The 21813-nt window shown below is 40.2% G+C and overlaps 1 protein-coding gene across 1 annotated transcript in view; it reads right to left on the bottom strand.

The window, feature by feature from the left end:
* The window catches only part of LOC146005784 (transmembrane channel-like protein 2), a 126561-nt gene extending 110451 nt beyond the window's left edge, over nt 1–16110 (bottom strand). Inside the window, exons 1-4 of the mRNA XM_083145210.1 lie at nt 16019–16110; nt 4497–4750; nt 4147–4194; nt 474–810 (exon numbers count right to left, since the gene is read on the bottom strand). Of these exons, the coding sequence (XP_083001336.1) occupies nt 474–810; nt 4147–4194; nt 4497–4750; nt 16019–16110 (731 nt within the window). The remainder of the gene's footprint in view (nt 1–473; nt 811–4146; nt 4195–4496; nt 4751–16018) is intronic.
* Between the last annotated feature and the right edge of the window lie 5703 nt (nt 16111–21813).

The following is a 21813-nucleotide window of genomic DNA, read 5'->3' as shown; positions in this document are numbered from 1 at the left end:
CTTACCCAATATATTTTCTAGATTACTAACTTTCAGTATTTCTTTTGTCTTTGTTTTGTTTTATTTCATGCACATTACAGTAGTCCAGTTTAGCGAGGGATCTCAGTTCTGCGCTGTGATGTGTTAGGGGCTATGATACATTACACTGGGATGTGATGAGTTACAATCAAATGTACTGTATTATAGTCATTTATTGTCCCACTTATATACAAAATCTGATTTTTCCTAGTGAAAAAATTACTAGCTCACACTTCTACAACAAAAGCAGGGCAATTAATCAATAAGGATAACGGGAATCTCAACTGTGCTCCAACATCTACTGTATATTGAACTAACAATACCTTCATCCAATACGTAAGGAACAATTATGGTACGATACAGCATCATTCCAGCTCATGTGATTTGGAGAAGGATTGTGACTAGGAATCTATGCCAGCAGCTGCTGCTGTCCTAGTTACAGGACACAACAATACCTGCCATGTTTCTTCTGATCCTCCTTCTGCTGTGCCCCTTTTTTCTCAGCTGTCTCATTATTTTGTTCCTCCTTCAGCCTCTTGTTAGCTGTGTTTCTGCCTCTGTTCCTGTAACCTGCTTTCCTATTGCCTCCATTGTCTTCATCATCATCATCATTGTCATTATTGTCATCATCACCATCCCCTCTTGGCTTAGGTCTGCATCTAGGCTTTCTCTTTCCTCGTGGTGACTCATCTTCACTACTATTATCGTCACTGTCATTTCTAATCTGAGATGCTTTTTGGGATGACTTTCTGCCTCCTGTATTCCTTCTTGTGTTCTCTTCATCTTCGTCATCTGCGGGAGAAGGGAACATTAATAACAATGCAGTGTAATAGGTGTAACAGGTAGAGATTCAAATACAAATACCCAGGTCATTGTGGCTTTAGAAAATGGAATGATACATAATGCTGCTGGTCTTCTGGTATCCTGGGCACAGAAGCAGTTTGGCCGTGCCGATTTCATTCTCTTGCATTCACTTTTAAAAATAGTCAAATGACAAACAAAGAAACCTTACCGAGATCCTTATTCTGCTGCTTATTAACTACCAAGATATAACACTAACAAAGCCTAAACCCACAGTAGTCAAGCTTTAGCCATAGTGTTTCATTTAACCTAACATGAGTCATGGTAGCACAATTCCTGCTAGACAACGCTAATCCTGTCACTTACTCTATAACTTGCAGTAAAACAGATATGAGATACTGTATTAGATTCAAATCCTAAAATGCAGCAATCCCCCTGTAATAGTACATTTGTACTAGTGGAAATGGATAGAGCTTACATTGCTCTCTTATAGCAAAGTGATTATTGTATGACATACATAGACTAGTCCTATATTTAACCTGTTACAGTGGATAGAGGGACCCACTAACATCTAACAGAAGCTTAAGTAACCATTGTAGAATCTGGCTGGGCTACATATAATTTGCTGTTACATCATACATATTTGATATACATGATAGGGATATTTGGAGTCACCCAGAACGTGTGACCTTTACAAACACTACAGTATCACATAAGGGGCGAGATTCACCAAACTAAAAATGCAGTAAAAACCCTGTTTTTCATATGCAGCAAAGCCCCACCGCCGGGGCTTCACTGCGTGGGGTTACTCCAGTTCTAGATGGCGTAACCCCATGGAAGCCTATGGGCTTCCCTTCGCGTCCCCCGCTGCCCCGCGCACCCCATGCCGATTCACAACACATCTCCCTCACCTGTGTCCGGGCAGCCTCCTGCTGTGCTGCCCAGACCAGTGATCTCCTCCTGCCTGCACCACTTCCGAGTGCAGGGAGTAGGAAACAGAGCCCTTACAGCCAGGTAAGGGTGCAGGGAGGGAAGTGGGAACCTGCTGCACATCGTCGCCCATCGCATTTGAGTTAATAATCCCATAAATTACTGCATATGCGTTTATTAACAATGCGAATGCCGGCGATGTGCACCGGGGGTTATTAGAGAATCCAGCCCATAATCTCGTTCTTTTAATGAGATAGGGTGGAAATTGCAATATTATTACTCTCTCTATATTGTAAAAAGCAGTAAATTACACAAATCATTGGCTGATTATTTTAAGCCATTTATAGTATATAGTTTTTCTTGTATTTTCCTCTAATTTTGCTAATGTACTGCTCATGTGGCCCTCATAGGACATAAGAGCTGCCTATATATCAAGTGTCACTATTACCGATGTATACAATTTAAAAATTGCTTCATTTGTGCCTAAGCAAACCAAATCTGGGAAGCAATACACCTGCCTGCAAAATATTTATTTTTATTTATTTACAAAATAGCTAAATATGTAAATGACCACATCTAAATGTGTGTACACACGGCAGGATATGCCGTGAGATGCGAGTCCCGGTACGATCAGATCGCATCGGGACTCGCATGGCATGGAATGCATGCAGAGGGACAATTTAGACTATATAGTGCAGATCTGCACTATATTGTCTTGGCTGCCCTCTCTATTTCACTGCCAATTTGCACTCACACGAGAGCGCGCATCGGCAGCACATCGGGCTTGCAAGCCCTAAAAAAGCATGCGATCTGCATGCGATATGGCTTCCGATGTTCGCTATATCGGCAACATCGGAAGCGATATTGCCCCGTGTGTACACACTATAAGAAATGTGGTGGCATGAACAGGTAAAGCACATTTGTGTTGTACACACAGTTATTAAGGAAATATTTTACTGTGTGTATATTAGATGTAGGAACATATGAATGCATAGATCTGCAATTTTTTTGCACTACTAGTAAACCAATATCACAAGAAAACTGGGTACAAAATACATGATATCTAAAATGTCAAAGTAACATGCATATTGTGTGTATGTAATATATGTATATGCAGTGGTCGAAGTGGGGCGGTATACGGGGGTATGGCATACCCCCACTTTAATCTGAAGATAAAAAAAAAAGTTTTTTTTCCCCCTCAGGATGCTCTCTGATCACTCAGCAGCACATATTGTGCTTTTGTAATACCCCTGTACAACGGGGCAGTCTGGCAGGGGACGTTGATGGACAGGGGGGTGTCCGAAGGTGCGCACTATATTCACTCTTTACTTTTCCATACCCCCACTTCAAAATTTCCATACCCCCACTTCAAAATTTCCACTTCGACCACTGTGTATATGTATATATATATATATATATATATATATATATATATATATATATATATATATATATATACTGTATAGCATGCATAAATCTCTAACATAATATATATATATATATATATATATATATATATATATATATATATATATATATATATATACTCAGTATATATTTCAAATAGATTTTCTTTTAATAAAAACCTGAAGCAGTTCATTTCCTCAGGTACTGTAGTTTCCTGTGTAATCTCCATTTCCCACCTACTCAATCCAGCAGGCTATTGTAATAAGGTTTCCAAAATGCAAAGCTAAGGAAGGATAGATTCATCTTCAGAAAACTTATGAAATAAGTCCTACTGACAGCTACCACTGAGCTTTGTACTATCAAACACCATTAGAAGTTTCCTAACGTTTTTTTTTTTAAATAAATGTACTTCTCTCTGAAGTTTGCCATAGAGAGCACTTGATAAGCGGTGCATTATATGTACAGTATTCAGAGCTTAGCTAGTCCATTCTTTTCTAAAGAAATACGCTACTCTTACAGTGTTTGGGGAGAATTCTGTATGTTTTAAGTCATTGTTCTTAATGAATATGCAATTCTTCATAATAGATTAAAATATGTAATGTGATAAGTTAAAGGCATTAATTAGAAAATCACATACTAATATACATACTAATATACAAATATAAACTTGTAGTTATTTATTAAATAACTACAAGTTTATATTTGTATATTAGTATGTGAATTTCTAATTAATGCCTTTAACTTAGCACATTACATATTTTAATCTGTTATGAAGAATTGTGTGAAAAGCAGGACAACACACATGAAAATACTTTCCATACAGTGCCCCCATTTATAGATGACTTTAGTTTGCACTGGTGTTAGTGGTATGCTATCATTTTGTACTTTCTTTGCAGGCTTTTCATAGCTCTATAGAACATATTGATGCTATACACTGTAAATGTCAATAATAGTACACATGATCAGACTTGCTTTTAAGAGAATACTCACCATCTGTATCTGAATCAGTATCCAGATGTCCATCAATTTCAATGCCAACTGCAAAAAATGGAAATTGCTATTAAACATTTGTAGGGCATTTTATTATGGCTTTACCCAACACAAATATATTATTAATGGTTTGTTATTGAAATATTAGCACTGTGCAAGCACCATGTATTAGTTATTACTCTCAAACGTATTAGATATTTCTTGTAAATATATCGTTTAACCTTTTTGTTATCATTATCTTCAAAACATTTTCCAATAGCCCCCACCTCATTGTAATCCATCTGCACAAGCACTGGTACACGTACTAGACTTATAGCAATTAAAGGTTTGACTTTGCTTATTCTACTCACCATCTTCCATTATAATCTCTAAACGACTTTTCTTTTTTTTCCCCATTACAAGTTCTGGATGGACAACTACTGAATCAACCTGGAACGGCAGACACTCTCTCCACGGGTTGTGGCTAATGTAATTGGGTTTTCTTAGTGCTTTGTTGGCAACACATTTTACGACTTTCTCTTTTTTGAGTCTGGTGCTTGCATTCAGCTGGAGCCTGATATATTGACTAATCTGCCTTTCATTTTCATCCTGCCTTGCACCTGTGCTATTGGGTTACACCGCATATTACTTAAACATGAAGGAAAAGCGAGGAGATCAGATGGAGCACCTTATGGTCTTTTAATGTAGAATTCATGACTTTAATCTCTGATCGTATCATTGATAAAATTATGCTGTGATCACTTTATTTGTAAGCTATTGACAAGGAATCAGGATATATTTCAGATGTGCTAATTGTCAGATTCTATTCAATGATACAATGATTTATTTTATTTATAGGTAATTCATATTGATACCTCTTTAACAAGTTTTTACTCCCTTTTTAAGGCACTGTAAAGGTGCATACACACTGTACAATTTTTTTGACCAATTTCGTTCATTTTTGCCCTTCTGAACGATATTGGTAAAAATATCTTTCAGTGTGAATGCGACGAACGACGAATGATGATGCGCATACCCGCCAGTTGTTCATCAAGGTTGTTCTTCAACTGTGCATGCAGCTCTATTTGGATATCTTTCAAAAAGAGCCTATAAACTGTAGCTAGATCTTTCATCTTTCGTCTTTCGTCAACATCTTTCATCCAGGACACTTAGTTCAAGGGAAATTGGTCATCAATTTCTTTCAATGAAATTGGTTAAAAAAAATGTACAGTGTGTATGCACCCTAGGCCTGTTTTTGAGTTATCTGCAAACGGCACCCAATGCCAATGTTCTCACAGCTGAGCAATTGTTTGCATGTGCATTTTTTGCAAAAGTGGTATGGCAAATGTGTTACATATAGTAGATTGTACACACAAAAGCTTTGCTATGAAAGAGAAGCATTGTATCAGAAAAGTAGTGGACGAGTGATGGACTGGGGGCGGCTAAAAATATAGTCCATTCAGTGGGTGTGTTATGGGAGTGTCATGGACGTGTCAATGAAAGTAGCTGCATACACACATGCACAACCTCAGGCATAAGTGCCCATGGCCAGAAGGAGAAACTGCATGTGCAAATAAGTCTGGTTCAAGTACTGATGGTGTGACTGATAATGGGATCTAAGGGTAAATACTGTACACATGGTGAGATATGCACTTTTTTTCTATTCGATTTTGCTTATAGAAGCAAAATCGATTAGAAAATCGAATGGGCATGGAAAGGTTTTTCTACATTCGATGCAGATTCGATCCCAATGCGCGCTCCTGTGTAGTGTAAATCGAATAGAAAAATAGTCTTGTCAGGCAAAACTATATAGTACAGATCTGTACTAAATAGTCAAATCGAATGCATTTAGCGTACCATTTGATTCAATCTCGATTTGATCCCATTCGATCGTCGATTATTTTCACTTTAAAAAAAAAAGCAGATACAGGTTGAGTAACCCTTATCCAAAATGGCGGGGACCAGAAGAATTTTGGATAACGGATTATTCCATATTTTGGAATATTTTTATATTTGAAAGATGTATCTTGAGATATCTAGCATTTATGTTGTATAAGCTCATCAGACACATGAAATACACACAAATAGATTTTTTTTCGTGCATGAAAAAAGGTTTTAAAACATGAAACACAGTTTGGATACTATCTCAGGCACTGAATTTTAATGCCAAGCAATCATGTCCTTGCAAATATTTAGTGCCAGTTACATGTTATTTCCCCAGTAGTGCCAGTTACCGATGTGGCCAGTAGGTTTTTAGCAAAAAAATAAAAGTACATGTTTAGATAAGGTATTCTCAACCTGTATAAGAGGTTGCGATGCCTCAATCTTGTGGTCTGAGGCTTGTCCTTTGCCAGCTGATTTAATGTTTTCTTTGTTACACTTCTAATTTGTATACCTCATTATTTCACTAGTGATTCATCCATTGTCTAGACATTGATATTTTACTTTTCCAGTACTACACGACAACTTCTTTTGTGCATCATTCTTCACCTGAAGGTCGCTACTGAAGGAGATAAATTAATAATGTAGAGAAGCAGGTAAAACAAATTAATCATCTATGTCAATAATTGATAAACTGTTTGAGCCAAACTATCAATAGCGTATTTTTTCTGCTCTCAGATATACTATATTGTAGACCATTTACATAACTATTTTGTATTTTCAGTACTTTCACAATCTTAAATAAAAATAAACGGTTTGAAGGAAAGTGTAACCTGATGATACAAAACAAGCAACATGTGTTTTAATTATTGATGCCATATTGTGTTGCCTCTCCCTGTATTTGTTTAACACAAGCCGGAGATAAGTAATCTAGAGGTTATCTGCTTTTCACTATTCTACCAAGTGTCATGTTGATGTCCTTTGTGCTACTAATTTTGCTTTTCAAATACATTCTATTTTAAGGTTCAATTTGCTAAAATGCAAGTACTTTGTTTTAGTAGAGTTCAGATAACAAGACGTTTGACATCACTCACACCGTTAACGTGAAACATTAGGAAAAGAAGATCACAGAAGCAAATCACATACAGGGGGAAATGTAATAGGACGAGAGAATCAGAAAGTGAGAGATTTGGTAAGGAATCTCTAGTTTTTTTTAAAGCGGCAATCATTTACACTGCAAAACCAGTTTGATTTTGAAGTGTAAATGATTGCCGCTTTAAAAAAACTGGAGATTTCTTACCAAATCTCTCACTTTCTGATTCTCTCACCCTATTACATTTCCCCCAGTGTAATTATACTCTGACAACTTACTTTAACTAACAATACACCCGAAAGCGAATTGTGCAGCTCGTCATATATATATTTATTTTGAAAATATGGACGCAATTAAATACATATTTTATGGTTTCAAAATTTAGTATATCCATGGTATTTAGTACATAATAAAATGTTATTGTATTTTGATACAGTAGGTTTAATCAAGGAGAGGAGCTTTCATTTGGGCACATTTATTCCTGACCATAAGATAGATGGGCGTCAGTGACTGCTAGATGCAAAATACTTATGCTGCCCATACACTTGTGAGATTTTGCATGTAATCATTAGATTTCGACCACATAGATTTTGGCCAATAAATCAAATGATTGTATGCATGTTAAAAGGGACCATTCGATGCAATGCGTGGGCCCACCGTTGAATGACACATCGATAGATCTTATGTTCTACACATAATATCTATCGAATTGCAGGCGCGATCGCATGTGGTTTTTTAACTACATGTTATCGCTCAAATGCAAACCGCGGGTAGGGGGCAGAGGGAACGCTTTCGGCGGTGATGGAGAGAGGGGGCCAGAGGGACCGTTGGCGGCATGGAAGAGGATGGGCATAGGAGTAGCATAGCCCTAGCAGGTGGCGGGGGCAAGCGGTGGCGGCAGAATTGTTTTAAACACGGGGCAGCCCTCAGATTGGCTGAGAGCTCAGTCAATCAGAGGGCTGGCCAGTGTTTTAAACAATTCTGCCGCCACCGCTGACCCCCGCTGCCCGCTAGTGATACTTCTGTCCTCATCTAGGCACCCACACACATGTGTATCATGTCCCCATCCCGGCACCCACACCTGTGTGCCCTGCCCAGATTCCAGCACCAGCACACTGTAGCCCTAGCAGGCGGCGTGGGACAGTGGGGGCGGCAGCATTGTTTAAAACATTGGGCAGCCCTCTGATTGGCTGAGCTCTCTCGCAGTGCGATGGGTATATTCGCTGGCCAGCCGACATTTGCATGGCAGATGCAGATGGGCAGATGAAGGCTCGCTAAACAGCAAATTACCTCTGCTTAGCGAACCAACCAGAATCAGGGCCTAAGTCTGATGATTTAGACATTGAATACATTAATACAGCTTTTAAATAAGTCCTAATATAGTTGTCCAGTCAGTGGCTATATTTACTTTGGTTCAAATTAATGAATGCTATTGTTGAGCGTTTGCAATTAATTTTATGCTATTTGCTATTTTAAAACATCTCCTTTTGAATATTAAAAAGATTACCAGAGTACGTGGGTGAGTCATTTTACCAGGTGTATTTTTTTCAGTGCAGGTCTGTTTAATATTAATTTTTAATTTTTTTATTTAAACTATTGTCTTGTACCAGCACATTTTGGTAGTGAGCAGACTCCATTGGTAAATGTTAACAATGCTTCTCCAACAGTCATTGTGTAAACAATGGTCTACATGCCAGAGTTAAGTAACCAAATAATTTAAACAGAGAAATCATATACAGTATGCTTTGCACCCACCTTATTATACTCCAAACTGCGTAAGTAAATCAGAAATTATAGTTCCCCAATATACTGTATATGCTTAAGGCCAATTGTACAAATTCTTTCCATCTATCCAGTTTTACACTGTTGCTCAGAGATCATTAAGATAGGTACATAGTAGACAATATGTCATCTGGTCCGATAGATGATGTCTACATATGAGGCACATAGTCTAATGTGTACCCGCTATGTGGCTCCTTTGCATTGTCAGTAACATCCACCGTCAGCCCTGCAATGCCTGATATAAAAAAATCATTAGCATATCTCAGCATGACCACGTCCAGCATTATGGAGCTACCAATATTGGCAAGAAGTGTGTATGCACCCCCTGCTGGCGATGTCGCTAGGTACACATGGCATAGTGTGTGCCCGGCTTAGCTTATAATAAGGTCCTATGTGCTTTCAATCCAGAATGGCCAATACTAGGTGTGTACCTTTCCAATGGGACATACAATGATGAAGAAAGGGAATCAATTACTAAAAGCCAATAGCACTGCAGCCTGAATGAAAATGCCATGATTTAAGATCCATCCAATACTTACATTATTCTCTACACAAAATGAATAAGGATACACTTTTTTTCCAATAACATAAAATAATAAAGGTGCCATATATAACGTATTGGCTGTTGCTCACCCAAATCGAGGAGTGTAAACCTCCACACAAATAGAAATATAAAAAAAAAAATGGAGCACTACCAATGCATCACAGACACTGTGAGCATAAGATAAAAATGTTTAATATCAATGACTTCTAATAATAATAATTTACACAAAACAAAAATTGACAAATAACAATCACATACAAATATCAATAATACTATTGGGCATACTGTATATTAAATAAAAAAGCCTTATTAGGTAAGTCCACACCTTACCTCCACCTATTGAAAAAGCTGCAAATTGCAGAGAAACGCGTTGAGTTTACGACTATACCACCTGTTGCCTCTTGTGCACCACTCTGTCTGCCAGCTACTGTATCATGGATTGCTCCTATTGATTTCTGCCCTGCTCTGTACCTAATAGCAAAAAGTTAACCAGCCACAGATATTTCTCCACATGGACACAGAGCATCAGCTGATTTTTCTACCAGCAGACTCCAGCTGGGAGTCACATGCACTGAACACTATCCCCCACATGACACTCTCAGCAATACATCCAGTATCATCACCAGAGCTTTGGAAAATGCCAGCCGGAGGTTGCAGTCACTAAGCATTGGTAGTCTCTGGTTTGAGATCTGGAGTATTTGAAGCCCAAGTCAACATCTTGAACTCTTTGTCATATTCCTCAAACCATTCCTGAATAAGTGTGGCTGGACACATTGTGGCCACTGCTACCTGCAGATACCATTGCCATACAGGCCTGTACTTGATCTGCAACAATATATTGGTGCATGTTAAGCTAACCTCCACATTATTGCAGGACCCAAGGTTTCCCAGCAGAACATTGCCAAGAGCATCACACTGCCTCTGCCAGCTTGTCCTCTTATCATAGTGCATACTGGTGCCATCTTTTCCACAGGCAAATTATATCAGAGACAGATTTAGGGGTCAGGCTTAGTTGCAAGTCCTGACCTCAGTGACATACACCTGTCCATCCATTTCATGTAAAGAAAAATGGGATTCATCAGACAAAAGCACCTTCTCTCATTGCTCCATGGTCCAGTTCTAATACACACATGGCCATTATAAGTACTTTTGATGGCGGATAGGGATCAGCATGGGCACTCCGGCTGCTTTGAAGCAATGCAAAAAGCTGTGATGTGTTCTGACTCATTTCTATCATAATGGATGAATTAGCGCAGGAAGATAATCAGCCCATCTTCAGGACATTTGTCCTGAAAACGGGCTTGGCCCGAAACGGCGTAGACATTACGCAGTAAAGTATGTTGTGTGACACCAGACCCGGAGTGACGCTTTTTTTGTTATGTTATGCATGTGGGGGGATTCCAACCATCTAAGCGCGCACCCGGGCAAGTATTAAAAAGCTGAACCTGTCAGCACAGGAGTTGCCGGACTACAAAGATTGTATGTATATATATATATATATATATATATATATATATATATATATATATCCAGGGAGAAAAGGGATGATGTAGGGCGCCACTTATGTCCTGAACAACCTAGTTTGTGTATTGAAAAACAGGTATACCTTTAGAAAAAAGGGTGTCAGCTGACCTCTAAGAAAAAAACACCTTGGTAAGGGGTGTGGCGTAAAGATACAATGGTTTGGATAGAGGTCTAAGCGACTACAAATACCTGTATAGGAAACATTTTACTTTTTTTTTTTTTATTCATCTTTATTATATTTTTTTATGAAAAAAAAGACATAACATATAAGTTTACATAACACATGTATACATACATACATTCATACAGCAGCCTATACATTAAAACAGCCAAGGAGAATATATATATATATAGAGGAATATAAGGACCCATCTCTCGGAGGGAAGGATAAATCAGCTTTTTGTTAGTTTCTCTTAGCGGTTGGTTCACCTTCTTGTTACCTGCTCTAGAGTGATTTTATCAAAAACCTAGCCTTGGTTAATAGTTGTTATAATCCTAAGGAGCAGAGCATGACAATCAACTCAATTGTTTTTCCTAACGACTTTTATTCAACCTTATAACACTTTAAGTTGTGAAACCGAGTTACCATAATTAGTTGTTTGCTAGTGGCAAAAAAGAAAAAAAGAAGTTTTCTAGTGGCAAGATAAAGGAAAAAAAAAAAAGAAAAAAAGATATCTAAAGGGCTCTTTTTGATACCAAGTGCGTGGAAACATTTTACTTTTAAAACATATACAAGTTTTGGTACTTGTTTCCTAGCACGGCCACAATCTTAAGTAATCGTGTCCCTTACTTAAGGGACACGATTACCCCCGATGGACCCGATTTCTTTTGAAATCAGGTCCATTTTGCCGGCTAGGAGACAATATCGGGGGCATCGCGTCGGTCGGGACCATTAACATTGGTCCCGACGCGATGCGACGCGATGCACCCGATTTTTGCATAGGCTTCAATGTTAAAATATTTTTTAACATTGAAATGCTGTAAAAATGTGAAAAAATGTGAAATGGGCCAATATGACCCATTTCACATTATAGATGTCCCCGTCGTCACCCCACGATAGACGCCAACCCGAAGCGTGGCGAGCGCAGCGAGCCCGCGAGGGGCGGCGGTACGCGTCCTCCGACCTTTTCATGCCCTACTATCCACGTTGGCGTGGAGTGAGAATAGAATAGTGTGGCGAGCGCAGCGAGCCACCGAGCCCAAAGCGTGGCGAGCGCAGCGAGCCCCGCGAGGGGACGCGGATACCTTCACAGTTATACGCGTCCCCTTGCGGGCTTCACAGGTGTCCGTGGCGACGCGGACACCTGTGAAGCCCGCGAAGGGACGCGTTTACCTGTGAAGGTATCCGCGTCCGCTCGCCACGCTTCGGGCTCGGTGGCTCGCTGCGCTCGCCACACTATTCTATTCTCACTCCACGCCGACGTGGATAGTAGGGCATGAAAAGGTCGGAGGACGCGTACCGCCGCCCCTCGCGGGCTCGCTGCGCTCGCCACGCTTCGGGTTGGCGTCTATCGTGGGCTGGGGTTAACGCGCTTAAATTTGGGGGGGTTGGGAATTTTTTTCATTGAATCCAATGTAAAATTGGGTCCCAGGGACCCAATTTACATTGGATTCAATGAAAAAAATCGGGTCAAAAATCGGTCGGTCGCGTCGATCGCATCGCATGCGACCAAATCGCATGCGATGCGATCGACCCGATTTTTCCGACACGACCACCCCGATCTGAATCGGTGTGGCCGTGCTAGGAAACAAGTACCCAAGTTTTATTTAATACATATAAAAATGCACAATAGCATTATGTAAGAACATACAGTACAAGAAATCTCATAGAAAAAACAGTATATAAAAAAAATGCGAAGCTAAGTAAAAAATGCCTACATGAAATATCGCTAAAAAAATCGGAGATATATAAAAGGTTATAGGTAAAAGTGTAATAGCAGAACTTATCTATTTATGGAGGAGTCAGCAGGCAGTACCCAACGCGTTTCGTCATCTAAGACTTCATCAAGGGGACTTGCAGTAAATTAACTACTCTGGAGACGTTCTCTAGTTCAACATTTCAGCTGCTTTGCTCTGTTATAAAAAAAAAATGTCTTTAAAAAAATATAGTGATTTTTTATTGGTAAACATGAGCAAAGCAGCTACAGCACTTTTTGGAGTTTTTCACGATTTTTTGTGTATTATTGTTTAATATCACAGACACGTTTTGATAACATATCGTTTTTTTGTTTAAGCACCTTGTATATATTAGCGCCAAAGTTGTATATAGCCATTTATTTATGCACTCAGCACCTTATTTATGCAAAGTATACGTCTGTACTTATCACACATGCTTTAATACAATTATGATATTTTCTGCCAATAGCAAACATTTTTTATTGTTATATTTTGTAAATCAGGCACTGAATGTTTCATACATATTGATTGTTTATGTACACAGGTTGCCAGGCAACAGAGGCAGCCTGATGACATCACTTCCGAGCAACCGGGTTTCCACCGGGAAGCAGGAAGGAGGTAGAGGCGCCTACCTCACTGTACCTGGTCCTGATAAATGGTGAGTTTTCACACTTTGTATCTCATATGCTGTTCTTGATATAAACGCTGCAGGCGTTGAAACGTTGAACTAGAGAACGTCTCCAGAGTAGTTAATTTACCGCAAGCCCCGAGTGCCGCCGACCCCCTATGCTGTGTGTGTGTATATATATATATATATATATATATTGCACAAACTAGGCGGCACTCAGGAGACTTTGCAAACAACTCTTAGTGGCATCAATTGTGCATCATAGTTTTGGGGTTCACTATCGTCCTGATGGGGGGGTGTTGAACCCCAAAACATTGATGCACATTTTGATTCCACTAAAAGTTGTTTGAAAAGTCTCCTGAGTGCCGCCTCGTTTGTGCAATATAGGAGTGGTGGAAGTTTGTTCTGCCACAGGAAGGCACCAGAGCAAGGTTGGTGAAGTCTGACAGGAGTGCCGGAGAAATGGACATATATATACACAAAGGTGACCTTAGATCCGCTAACAGAAATGGCAGCAGCTACTCTATAAATCCCCCCTGTTAGTGGGAGATGACAAGGAATAGGGGAATAGGTGTGGTAATTATAGAGAGCGCTAGCAAAATCCACCACCTTCAAGTCTATCACCAAAAGTTTTCAAGGTGAAAGACAGTTGCTATACATCCATATGGTAACAAATAATTTTTATTAAAAACATAAAATTATACAACATCTGTTCTTTTTGTTTGCTACATTTGTAATAGACACATGACATATTCGAAACCCTACGCGTTTGTATACATAGACTTCTTCAGGGGTCAACGTATAAACAGTATGTTGGAGAATAAATGAGCACAGTGGATCCCTTTCAAACAGGTTCCATTAAATATAGCTTATCTCCAGTACAATAAAATGGTTATGTACTTTCTGTTTAAGAAGAAATGATTTGTATGAATTCAATGATGCCACCAGTGTGTCTCCTCAAACAGAAAGTGTAGCTATATATATATATATATATATATATATATATATATGCACATATATGTACATACAGTACTCTTAAATATTAACACTAAACCAAATAAAAATTATCTATATACAGTATTTCACAATTCCTATTTTCTGAGATTGTAACCTAATATACTTTTCTTCAGATTATATGTAATATGTATTTATGCTTTTGTTTTTTAGTTTGTTTTGTGCATGAAATACTTTCTGTACATACTCCAGAGAAACACTGTTGAAATCCATTATGCTAAAAGCAGAGACGTACAGTACAATGTGAACTGAAATGTTTATACAGTAATTGCATAAACAGGAATTTCAGGTTGGAGAATAATGAGATTCAATTTATTATTTTTCTAAATATGTTTCCAATAGCCTAACTAATTTAAATAATATTATTAGGCTCAATTGGACATTTTTTCTGAACCACTGAGTGTGGCAGGTAAGAAAAAGGCAAAACGCCATTAACAACATTAAAGGACATTATTGACATAATTATAGTTTATTGAAACAGTAGAAGAAGTAGGGATTATGGGCTGCATCACATTTTATAACATCCATGCTTGGTTTTAGGATACTTCATCTAGCAGCATTGGAGTCACTGGGTCTGGTGGCACCAAATGCACACTCTATAATGGGGTTCGTGGTCTAATATATAGGGCATGACCTTGCATAACATCTCAATGATATCAGTCTGGGATGTGCCTAGCATCTCCTCTGTGAGAGAAGCTGAGTGCTGCAGGAGAATGTCACACTGCAGTACCTGTCACTGCGGAGGAGCCAGCATTTTGGTGCTACCCTATCTGAGGGTGATAATCAGGTGCGGCCTGCACCTCTGGCACCACCCTAGTGATGCCACTGTCTAACAGGATTCATCCCATTTAGTCCCTGTCCATACAGAGGCTGGTTCTGCCAGATTTATTACCTTAAAGTAAATACAAGATTCCGTAAAGCTAATGCACCTGTGGATGAGGGGACGCTGCACCGCCCACTGTTTCTATGCCAACCGTGGTAACTGTCATAACTAGTATTAGAACTTTCACCAGCCACATGCTAGATGCAAGTAATACATCTGAAATAGGCTTCTCTTCCCTGTCCACATGGAGCCTTACCTCCACGTTCACAACACAGTCATGTCCCTCCCACCAGTTAGTTCCATACAATCACGCTGCCTCGTTCCCTCAGCGAAACCAGTATTTCCTGCAAAGACAGATCATTCTGACACAGAATAGGATGGACACATGTACATTTACATCTGTGCGATATGCTAAAGCTCACCATTTACATCCATGCACAGAATCATCAGCCCCATAAGGGAGAATTCATGGTTTTCATTGGCGTGTTATACATTTAGTAGACCTCTTTATATGTGACACAGGAAGAACGGGGATAAAGGAATAGGGCACATGAACAATTGTCATATGATTTTTTTCTGTCTATCTTCATCCTGCTTTACCAGCTAGAAGGAGTTACTGTTTTATTGTTACATATTAAATGTCTTTCCTTACACTGAGATGTAGCTCTTTAATCATTTTACTTTGAACCTTTAGTTTAAATCCCTTACTTTATCTGATCAGCTTGGCGTTTCTGCATCCATATCATAATGATTTCTGCTTCTTCAGCACAAAGTGGGAACACAGCAAGAGCCAGTTCCATTGTCATCCGCTTGTGGTCACGGAGAAAATTGATCTCTCTCTAAATGTGCTCCAATTGAGTTGGTTCTCTTTAATATAACTGCAGTCGTAGGACCTGGGTAACAGTCATCATGTAGTCATTTTGCATGACTTGCGGTATGGAGCATTATTATTCTTACATTTTATTTATAAGGCACCACAAGTGGTTCACTGTGCCATACATATGGCAAACATTAGAACAATATTTGTGCACACAGAATTAAACTTATAGTAACTAAAAAACAAAAACAGAGCACAGGTAGCAGTTAGCATCACAATTGTCAGCACACAATACGGTTGTAATGTAGGGAAGTTGTCCGCGTACTACCAGTTGTCATTGGTAGAGATTAACTATTGCAAGTGAGAAGAGATATGGGTATAGAGGGTAATTGAAGTGTGAGAAAGAGGGCCCTGCTCTAAGGAGCTTACAATTGCCAAATAGAGCTACTGTACTGTACATACTGCATGCACTTTCTTTACCCACCCACACTTTCATTTATTGTGGCCAATATCCTACTTCCAGCTGTGTGTGTGGCTAATTGTATAGTTAAGTTAAGAAGTTCATAATGTATGTTCTGATGATCAATGTGTACTGCAATAATTACCTTTTCGTAGGCAACGAATGTAATTATTGTAAATTTGGATGAAGTAGTCCCATTGTATGTGAGGTGAACTGAGGATGCCCCAGACTGAAAGCCAGATAAGAAAATACCAAGGACTCCTTTCAGGACAGACAGGACAGGGGGGGGGGGGGGGCATTGCCAAATCTGGAAGCTGTACACATGGCCATTTCTAGAGGCAGACAAGCCGTTCAGTCGCATGGGGCACTGCACCGTCCACCATGTGACTGCACTGATGGTCCGCTGCCGAGGAGCCAGCTTCCCCCCAGGACTGGCTATACACATATGCTGGGTATTTATTTATTTATTTATTTTCAGTTTCTTATATAGCGCAGCAGATTCCGTTGCGCTTTACAATAGTAGACAGTGATAAGACAAACTGGGTAACAACAGACAGACTTGGAGGTAGGAGGGCCCTGCTGCAAGCTTACAAGGGTATGCGTGTTTGTACAGCGCCAGGCTATGAGGGCGCTGCTGGAGTTCAGTGAGTCACAGTCACTCACTCTACATACAGCTGGTCGCAGCCCTGATGGAGCTAGTGTGGCTGTGGCTCTTCCTTTTATCAGCTCTCCCTTGGTCCCTCCCCCTTTGAATCTCTGCCATTATAAGGGCTCAGAGATGCTTCATCTTGTCACACAGTGCACAACCACCCGCTCAGCTACCCTGTTGGCTGGATCAGACGGTGCTGCTGCTGCTGCTTCCAGCTATCTGAGGGTCCAGTTCTGGAGCATGAAACCTTGGCATTGATCACGAAACCACTGGCAAAGGGCATGTAATGCCTGGGATCAACCGAGAAGCAATGAGCATTTAGGCAAGCACCACTTTTGTGGCATAATATGTAATAGGCATTACAGTGTGTAGTATAATATGTAATGAGTATTATGGTGTGTGACATAATATAAAATAGGCATCATGGTGTGGGGCATAATGTATAATGGCTATCACGGTGTGCAGCATAATGGACATCATGGTGTAAGACATATTGTGTAAATGGCATCACGGTGTGGCGCATAATGTGTAATGGCCATTACGATGTGGGGCATATTGTGTAATGGGCAATACGTACAGGGCATAATGTGTAATGGGCATTACCGTGTGGGGCATAATGTATCATGGGCTTCACAGTGTGCAGCATAATGTGTAATCAGCATCAAGGTGTGCAGCATAATATTTAATGTATGTCACTGTGGCCTTCAGCCAGCCAACTTAAGCATGGGAACGACCATTCCTGCAGTAACCAATGTCTAGTTGTTAGGGCTAGTAGATGCGGCCCAAACGGAACTGGGATTGGCCACAGCAGACCTGCCCCCTAACTCTATTGCCCCAGACTGTTGTCAATGAACACGTGCTGGAACTAGGCTTCTCCTGTAACCACCACATTCGAAGGAGCTGGTTAAGCTGGTTCAACCCCGATGCAGTCAGCTTTTAAGGTGGACAACGTGTTCTCCGAGACAATCTGGGGCAAGAGGACAACTGACTAACCACGATGGGGCAGGCTGGGAAACCCCCAGAACCACCCCGGGAATGGGGAACAACCCGGGTGTAACTGTGTGCAAGGTGACTATTAAGCACAATGGTGGTCACAATTAAACACAATGTAAATGCAACAATGCACATAGATAGTATATAAAGTTGCACCGGTGGACCTAGGTGGTGAGGTATACGGTGCAGGTGCAACAATGCACAGTGATGGTATAAAGTAACAACTAACCCAAGAATTCCGCACTGAGTTAAAACAACCTAAAAGGTTGTACCAACCTCACAGTGAGGAAATACACAAAATTGCAGATGTAATAGCAGGTATACTGGGAGTAGAAAGGACTGCAGGGAGACCCCTGACTTATCTGGGAAGATGTTAACCACAGTTGGGATCAGGTAGTAGCAGCGCAGGAATACAAGAACCGACTGGAGACTCTGACAGAGCGAGATCCAAGAACCAGGAACACACCACTGGGAACTCGCACAAGGCAGGAACCAGGATGCTATAACCGGCGCCATTTGCAAGCAGACGCCAGCTTTTATTCAAATCCTCTGCCCGCCGCGGCGGAAGTGAGGTCAGGAGCACCGGACAAACTGGTCCCCGTCCTACTGTATCTGCGGTGGACGCTCGGTACATTGCCAAGCAACACCCCGATGCTTCGGCCTAGCACTGCCCGAACCCCGGGCAGAGAAGCCGCTGTCCCCACCTGCCGTGCTAAGACAGAGAGACAGGCGGGGCATCTACCCAGACACCTAACACTAGTCATGCAGGTTGCAAAAGGGAGGTGTAAGGTAATTGTTTTCCTACTAGACCACACTCCTTCTAAACAAGCCAAACCACTTAAATTAACTAACAAATTATTTATGGGGGGGGGGGGGGGCATTTTTGTTTGTTAGCACTGGGAGAGACAACGTGTCTAGAAACAGCCCTGGCTGTACACATGCCCTCTCTGAAAATAAATTGGAAAAAATTCTATCCATGGCTGCAAATGAGACACTTTGGGCCAAATGTAATAGGGTGAGAGTTTCAGAAAGTGAGAGATTTTGGGAGAGTTTTCCCATGTTTTTTAAAGCAGCAATCAATTACATGGCAAAATCAAACTGATTTTGCAGTGTAATTGATTGCTGCTTAAAAAAAATGGGAAAACTCTCCAAAAATCTCACCCTATTACATTTGGCCCTTATTTTCCTTTAGCAGCTGATAGGACCCCTGCTGGGCCTTTCCAACAAGTAAGGACATGAGTAAGTAGTGACTCCATTACCAATCCTGAGCACAGAGTTGTCATGTGAAGCTGGTGTGGGATGATTGTGACATTAACGCTTCATAACTTAAACCAGTGGTTCGCAAACTTTTTTTGAATCACGGTGCCCTAGACTATCAGAATCTTCTTCATGGTGCCACTCTGCCGAAAGTTCTTATTGAGACATTTAGAAGAAAAAAAAAGTAAATTGCATATATTTGTCATCCTTAAGTTCCATTGGGGCAGATGTATTAATCCTTAACAAGAGATAAATGCAAGGGTGATAAGGAGAGATAAACGTCCAGCCAATCAGCTCCTTACTGACTTTTTTCAAACACAGCCTGTAACATGGAAGTTAGCAGGTGATTGGCCGGACGTTTATCTCTCCTTATCACACTTGCATTTATCTCTTGTTAAAGCTTAATACATCTGCCCCATTATTTGGTGAGGGTCAAGATTCACTTCTGTTTGTCCACATATGTTATGACTGGCAGTCAAAAGTACTGGTTTTGCCTGCTACATTGATTATAAAGAATCTGACATGTTCCTGGACCACCAACTCAAGGCAACCCTGCAAGTGTACCAAGGCACCCCAGGGTACCACGGCACACAGTTTGGGAACCACTGACTTACACACTAACTTGAAACTCTACAGGATTTCTTCACCAGTTATCACTGAGTCACAATGCATCTTATTTATTTATTTATTTACAGTTTCTTATATAGCACAGCAGATTCCGTTGCGCTTTACAATAGTATCTTAGAAAATAGAGTTCATAACAAAGCTATTTGTTGAAGTTTGACATATGTCACTTTAAGCAGCATCAACCAATGAGCAGGATTTCTTAGTGTGAGAAATCCACGTTTTGTCAAAATTTTATCGCAATTCTTTTGTCACCTTTATTGTGCTACAAATAATTTCCTTCACAGAGCACTACAGATATGATCTCCCCTTAATCCACCAAGAGATTACACTTAAAGATCCTTTCTTGACAGGTCCCAGAGAGCTTGGCACCCAGGCGTAAGCATTAAGCAGTCCTCAGCATGACAGCATTAAAAGAAAAGCCAAGTATTATGAATTAACCTGTCCTTTGGTTTGTTCATTTTTTAACCCATACAGAAAGTTTCTGCATACAGTACATTATTCCATGTTAGGATTATAGCAGATCCAATGTTTCACTCTTAATACTGAGCAGATATAAATATGGGAAACCTGTTACATATTTGCTGCGTATGTACTCTATTTGTATATATTTCTTGCATGTTACAAAGTATCCCCTATGTGATTGGTTTAAGACATTTTTGCACATTTATTAAATGTACAAAAATATTAATATTAACCTTAAATATGAATCAAGTGCTGCCACTTATGCTGATTGGTTCATAATTATTGCATACTTAATTCTTTGCAAAAACGCAAAACAAGTTCTCAATGTACAGTAGTGTATTAAAGAACAAAAAGCCATTTGTGTTAGTGGCACATGTATAGAAGACTATAGGGCAGGCATGTCCAAACTGTGGCCCTCGAGCTGTTGTGAAACTACACATCCCAGCATGCCTTGCCAAAGTTTTAGCATTCCCTAATAGCGAAACTGTGGCAAGGCATGATGGAACTTGTAGTTTCACAACAGCTGGAGGGCCATAGTTTGGACATATGTGTACACAATTTATGTCATGTGTTTATTTATACCTCCCAACTAACTCGATTACATCGGGACAGTTCTGCTAATTGGACACTGTTCTTTTGTCCCTCCCGTGGGTTGCAGTGTCCCGGGGGCGGGGAAAAAAGTTCAGTGGAGCAGATGAACACCACTGCTTAGTGTTCACTTGATAGATGCCGTGCACATGGCTTCTTTCAGTGCGGGGAAGGAGCTGGGAGTTGCACAGCTACTCAGGGAGTACTGGGCACGTGCCCGAAAATTACAAAAACAAGGGTCTTAGAGCTTGGCCCCACCCTTTCACATGTAGCTTTGCCCCTCGGATCATAGTCCTGCTCTTTTCTCAGAAAACCTACAGTGCAGCATGTCCTGCAACCCAAAGACTAAAACAGTTGGTAGGTATGATTTAATGTACATTTTAAAATATCTCCTTATCTGGTGAGTTACATTAATACATAGTTTGCAGACTTTAAATACATCAGATAAAGTACTGAATAAAAAATGTACATGCTGCTTGTATATTTACACAAATGTACTTACACAGGGCCTAATTCAGACCTGATCGCAGGACAAATTTGTTCTGCCTGCTGAACATTCACTGCTGCTGTAATATGACAGGCACTGTGGCTTGTTAAATACTGTTTGTCCTTAGCAACCTCTGCAACCATGGCAACAAACATGGACCTTA

This window comes from Crinia signifera, chromosome 5, assembly GCF_055691185.1.
Source record: "Crinia signifera chromosome 5, ASM5569118v1, whole genome shotgun sequence".
NCBI lineage: Eukaryota > Metazoa > Chordata > Amphibia > Anura > Myobatrachidae > Crinia > Crinia signifera.
The sequence above is the reverse complement of the archived record's forward strand: the minus strand, read 5'-3'. Positions and strand labels throughout refer to the sequence as shown.